Source organism: Volvox carteri (genome assembly GCF_000143455.1).
Source record: "Volvox carteri f. nagariensis unplaced genomic scaffold VOLCAscaffold_22, whole genome shotgun sequence".
Taxonomy (NCBI): Eukaryota; Viridiplantae; Chlorophyta; class Chlorophyceae; order Chlamydomonadales; family Volvocaceae; genus Volvox; species Volvox carteri.
Genome location: NW_003307565.1, coordinates 427,677 through 433,262, shown reverse-complemented (window position 1 = coordinate 433,262; position 5,586 = coordinate 427,677). Strand labels below are relative to the sequence as shown.

The window sequence follows — 5,586 nt, the reverse complement described above, 5'->3', positions numbered from 1 at the left end:
TGACCGTCCCTGTCCGCCGCCACCGACTTGCGCGTTTTAGCTAATGCACTCTCTATGTCGCCCTTATCTATGGCCTCTGGTTTGAACTCGGGCTTGGTGAAGTTGCGCCGCCTGCCGTGCCAGATTTCGTAGGGGGCCGTGAAATTACCGTTGGCTCCTGGGCCCGCCTTGGCCAGAGCAACGGAGTAGCACTTAAGGCGGCGGTGAGCGATCTTGAGGCATTCTCCCGCGACGGCCAGCTGGGGTTCGTTCGCATCCAGCGCGGTGATGGCGGTCTCTAGCAGCATTAGCGTTCCTTCGTCGAGCTGCTCCCGCTGCTCGTGTGGTGCTGTCAGCTTCGGTGCGTCATTTGCTTGAACTTCCGTCCTTATTGCTGCTAGCTGTTCTCTTGCGGATGGCATGATGGTCACGTCTTTTGTGATGACAACGTCAGGAGAGCGATCCCGAGGCGGTGCTGTCCGGGGATCCCTGGCTGGCGCTTTTGGCGCGTTGGCCTGCGCTGCTGACAGGACGCCCAGCAGCAGCTGGTGAAGAGTCGGCTGGTCTATGTTCCCGCTCAAAGTATCCCTGGCGGCTTCTATGTCGTTTTTGGTTGGCTGGCAGCATCTGGCCCGATCCCCCTTCGCCGGCTGCTTCGGCCGCTCCTGCGTTGACCAGGTTATCTCCCGTTGCCTTTGTCCTCTTACCCGTCATTTTTTGATTTTTTTTTTTTTGACGGAGCTCCTGGTTGTTCCTCGGAGAGTGACAGGTCCGCGGCGATGTCGATTCGTTGTGGTAGAGCGTCGATGAGGCTTGAGGGTAGTCGGTAAGGTCTTGGATAAAAGTGAGAGCAACAATAATAATAAGCTCCAATAGTGTAGGCAGAATGCCGGAACTATGGAGCTGTCAGCTGAAATAGTAAATTCGAATTCTCAGCAAGCCATACGGCTGCCGTACATAACCTAGCTTAGAGGCTATACTCGCTTTGCTCCTGCCGCATCTAAGCTACAAATTTACAGTCTTCGGTATCGTGACGAACGCAGCCCTCTCATTCGTTACAAGCCAAAACCATTCTGTTTGTACCGTAGCAACCTCGAAACTGAACTTATACATACTTCCGAGCAGGACCGACGAATGCAACGGGTTCGAGATTTCTTAGGCACGCGCAGAAGATTCACATCCCACTCTGCTAAATCCAACAATAACACCGGAGCGAAACATCCGATACATGCATGCAATAAGTAACATACAGCTCCTGTATCCTTTTCCAATGCTCCTGCTGAAATACAGGAAGAGCGTAAACGACCAGCACTACACTTCCGAGACTTAGTTCAAGCCGAGGCAGCCATCTCCTTGCCCGCAGCAGCACCAGCCGCCACTTTGCGGCGCTTCTCCAGCACCGCAAGAGCCACGTGGGCAGCACGACGTCCCGACACGATCATGGCGCCGAACGTGGGTCCCATGCGTGGCGACCCGTCCACCTCCGCCAGCTCCATGCCCGCCAGCACCATACCCGGTACCACCTCGCGAGTGCCGCCCACGATGGCGCCCTCAGCCGCCTCCATGTCCAGGGCGCCCATGCCGGGGACCTCGCCGCCGGGAACCATGCCCAGGCGGGCAAGACGCTTCACGCCTAAGAGTCGAGCGCAAACAGGGGTAAGGCAGACATAAAATCTTCAGGCAACGCTAAATTCAGGAACACATGACAATTACATTTTATGACACTGCGCGAGACAAGAGAACGCAGGAGTACGATGATAGGTAGGAAGTACATCACCCAGACGCACAGAAGGGCACTTACTGGTTGCCCCGAAGGGCCCGTCGTGGCCGCACGCCGACACCACCACGCCCGCCTCGATGACGTTGGGGTCCATGCACGACTGGGTGCCGTGCGCCTGCGCCACCAGCGACCAGTTGGTCACCACTCCCGCCACACGGCGAGCACCTCCCAGCTGGGGGTCGGGCTTCACGATGAGGTCCTCCACGGCGGTGGCGTTGAAGAGCTTCACGTTTGGGTTCTTGAGCACGTGGCTCATGAGGGTGGACGTCAGCAGGGCCGCGTGGCGAACGACGACGTAGTGACCCTCGTCCTCGTACGGCACCTCCAGCTCGTCCAGCATCAGGTGGGCGGGCTTCCGTACCACCATGGCGCTGAACAGCTGGCCACCGAGCCAGGCGCCGCCACCGGGAGCCACACTCTGCTCGAGAAGAGCAACCTGAAGGGGATGTGGGTGGTGGTGAAGGACAAGTCGGCTAGAGGATAAGATGTTCACAAACAACAGAAGACGAATGTTCGCAGCTGCATGAGCACAGGTCGATGATTTTCAAGGCTAGCCTTCGGCCGGACTAAGGATTGAGAAACTCGATTAAAGCCACTGCCTTCAATTGAATCTCGGCACAGCCAGCCATCGCTCTTATGCCGGTCCTAGTAGAAATGTATCAGTTGTTTGTCTCAAGGTGGTTCACCTTGAGGTGCGGCGCCACCTTGCCCAGCTCGTAGGCACACGCCAGGCCTGCGGAGCCCGCGCCCACAATCACCACGTCGCTCTCAGCGAACTCGTCCATGTCCTTGAAGTAGCGCCGGGTCATGGCGCGGTTGACCTGCACAGAAAGACATTATACTGCGTTAATACGGAGCAGGCATAGGGTAAATCTTGGAATTACGCTGAACGGATAGGTGCGATAACTTAATCTTTAAAGGATGTCCTAATGATTTTCCTAGGATTGTCCTCATAGAACACAGCAACCCCTTTGCTCGCCATCTAACTCACCTCAGCCTCCCTGATAGAAGCGAACACGTAGTTGTCGTAGGGAGTGGTCGTGGGCGGCAGACCGGCACGAGCCAGCATGGACGCATCGGCGGCAGCCGACTGGCTGCCGGGCTGGGCCAGCGGCTGGGCCACACGGGTGACCACACGGGAGCCGCGCTTTGGGGCGGAGGAGGCAACGCTGGCAGCAGCGCGGCGCTGGGAGATCATGGCGGCCATGTTGACAAATTGGGACCTGTGGTAGGGTTCATTGGGACATCTGCGAGCAGAGGGAAGCAGGCGCACAATAGACAAGGGGAAGAGGAGCAGCGCAGCACCCGCAGAGCAAGGGGCAGAGAGGGATAGGGCGCGCGCGGACAAGCATAATTCGGACCGAAGCGCATGAGTAAACAACCAAGAGTAGAGGACGGCATGTTTTTGAATTCCGGTTCAAGTGTCGGAATGCGAGGAGAGGTGCTTCTATGCAAAATCCAAAGTTGCCCGCTGCAAGTGTTACAGCATCCAAGTGACGAAACGGTAAATTGTCCTCAACAAATAATTCTTTGAAGCGCCAATCAAGGAAAAGGTCAAAAGCGCTGCCAGTATTGCCCTCACCGAGTTCCGACCACCAGACGCCAGCCATTGTTGTGCCATCAACGCATCCATCCACGAAGCAAGTAGGATTAGAAGATTAGGAAGGGGCAAGGGCAAAAGGGAGCAAAGGAGCGGCAGCAGGACGTGCGACATAACGCACGCCCATGCACGCACACCCGGAAACACACTCCCGTCGCGGGCACTATCCCGATCCGGTCATGAGGGTATCATCTCAGCAACCCGCAATGCAGCAGCAGCAGAAGCGCAGCGTGCCCGGTCGAGCCGCCGCAATCGCCATCTGCTTATTGTAAGAGCAAGCAGAGGCGCCGCAGCGAGCTCTCCCGAGACACGCTGGCCGGCATGACTGGCTCACATTGGGGAGCACCCCTGGCGTTCCGTGACGGCATGGCCTGGTTTAGAACAATGTCTTCCGATGTGGGATCTTGTGAGCGTTAGGACGACACCACACTGCATCCAGCCTCTCACATCAATCACTGTCTAATCCTAAAAGAATTGCTACAGATACAGCGTAAAATTAATTAGAATACAAAAGCGGGGGCACAAAGAACTCACCTTAACAGAACAACGGCACCTCGATGTGAAGAGCTTGACGACTTCAAAGTTAAGCAAATTGCAAAGATAACTTTTCAGGTTGTGCAAAAGACACTTTATAGCTGGTCTGCGAATCTGGATAAAGAAATTGTAGGGCCCTGTTCGTACTACGAAACGCTCGACGAAACGCTAGTGAATTCTCCGACCGACACCAAAAACATCCTATACTCTGGTCAGTCGCAATGATTCTTATCCGTATGCTATTGTGGTTTCTTATGGATTGTAGGAAATTTTTAGTGTGGGCATGGGCAGAGGCTGTAGGATTGGTTAAGGCGGCGATATACTGCGACCCCACGAAATCGTGAACACAAAGCATGTACTTGCGACTATCCCTTTAATCCGGAACAAAATACTTCCTGCTCCTGCCTAAGCACACATGAATTCGCTTTGTCGGATCGAGTCAGAGTCTGTCATGGAAGGATCTGCTGGTAACCTGTCAGTTGGCCCATAATCCGAGGCTCCAGGATGCATAACCAATACACATTCCTTCAATACGGACGTCTGAGGTGACGTTCCATACAAGTAGTAGTCGTAGTAGTAATAGTAGGTATTACAACGAGCACCTGACCCCAAGCGAATCCCCCCTTAGGGCAGAGCCATCGGTCCACAACGCACCGCTCGCTGCACTGGAAACCTAAGACGAAAAAGCACACCTTGAAACAAGCAACAGGTTTTTGTACAGGCTCGAATTTCCAAACTCGAACTTCCTTGCACTTCCCCCTCCCCCCCAATTCCCCGTATCATTTCTGGCTGGGCAATCCGCGGCCCGCTAGCCATAGGTGTATATGGGAGATGGCATGCCTTGCGGCTGTCAGTTCCCTCAAACCGTGGTCGTCGTACATTGCACCAGGAGGGCCTTGATGGCAGTAATACGGCATTGCCTAAATCAGCCCGCATTGCTTGCGTGATCATTTCTTATTATCTTTGGACCCGTCTCGCTGCTGCTGTGGCAGCCCGAAGGCCCTCAGAAAAAACGCAGCAACAGGTGCCCGTCAACACCCTGGTCAGCCACCCATTCCTGTCAATAAACCATGCGGGACCAACTTGTTTATCACGTACGTCACGATTAATGACAAGGGGTCCCGAGCAGAGGTCGGCAAATAAGGCGGGTACTGCGGGTCCGTACCACAGTACCCGCAGCCGTAATTCGGCTCAAGCCCCCGGCTGCGGCTCCCTAATGACCAAAATTTGACCAAAAGACGTGATTTGCAGCCTCTATTGCGGCCGTAGGGCCGCGCGCTGAACTTAAACCTGTGTTTGACTTAGAATTATTTTAGGTTTACTGACCGAAGTTATGCCCTCCCGCAGCCGTAGAAACCGATTTGCCGACCTCTGGTCCCGAGACCTACCCTCTGCCGTCCCTTTTTTTATGTTTTAAGCGTACTACCCGAGGCCTTGTGTCCACAGTGAAGTTATTACGGCCTGGTCGAGTTCTATCTGAATAAGGCCCACAGTGTTGCGCGGGAGGTGTTCCTAGGGGGCGCTGCACTCGACCCGTTCGGGGTCCACTGTAAAGTTCGCAAACTATGCAGCTTCGACGGTTATAACATTATCTTTTAACGGTTTTGGAATATTTTGGATTATAGAAGTCCCTGAACATGGAGTCTCCTTCGAGGCGCGGTCGTACATATTCGCGCCAATCCTTCGGAAGACC

The 5,586-nt window shown here is 54.7% G+C and overlaps 2 protein-coding genes across 2 annotated transcripts in view; both read right to left on the bottom strand.

Annotated features, from left to right (window-relative positions):
• VOLCADRAFT_104987 (uncharacterized protein) overlaps positions 1 to 693 on the bottom strand; it is a gene marked incomplete at its 5' end in the record, with an annotated part of 5,188 nt that extends 4,495 nt beyond the window's left edge. The window contains 2 exons of the mRNA XM_002951093.1: positions 5 to 499; positions 687 to 693. Coding sequence (XP_002951139.1) covers positions 5 to 499; positions 687 to 693 — 502 coding nt within the window. The remainder of the gene's footprint in view (positions 1 to 4; positions 500 to 686) is intronic.
• A 288-nt stretch (positions 694 to 981) lies between these two features.
• VOLCADRAFT_74899 (uncharacterized protein) lies at positions 982 to 3,551 on the bottom strand. The gene is made up of 5 exons (XM_002951092.1): positions 3,342 to 3,551; positions 2,751 to 3,006; positions 2,446 to 2,580; positions 1,781 to 2,195; positions 982 to 1,612 (listed from the first exon to the last, which is right to left on the bottom strand). Exons 2-5 carry the CDS (start codon positions 2,964 to 2,966, stop codon positions 1,311 to 1,313), a joined length of 1,068 nt encoding a protein of 355 aa, XP_002951138.1. The 5' UTR covers positions 2,967 to 3,006; positions 3,342 to 3,551; the 3' UTR covers positions 982 to 1,310.
• Positions 3,552 to 5,586: the final 2,035 nt, after the last annotated feature.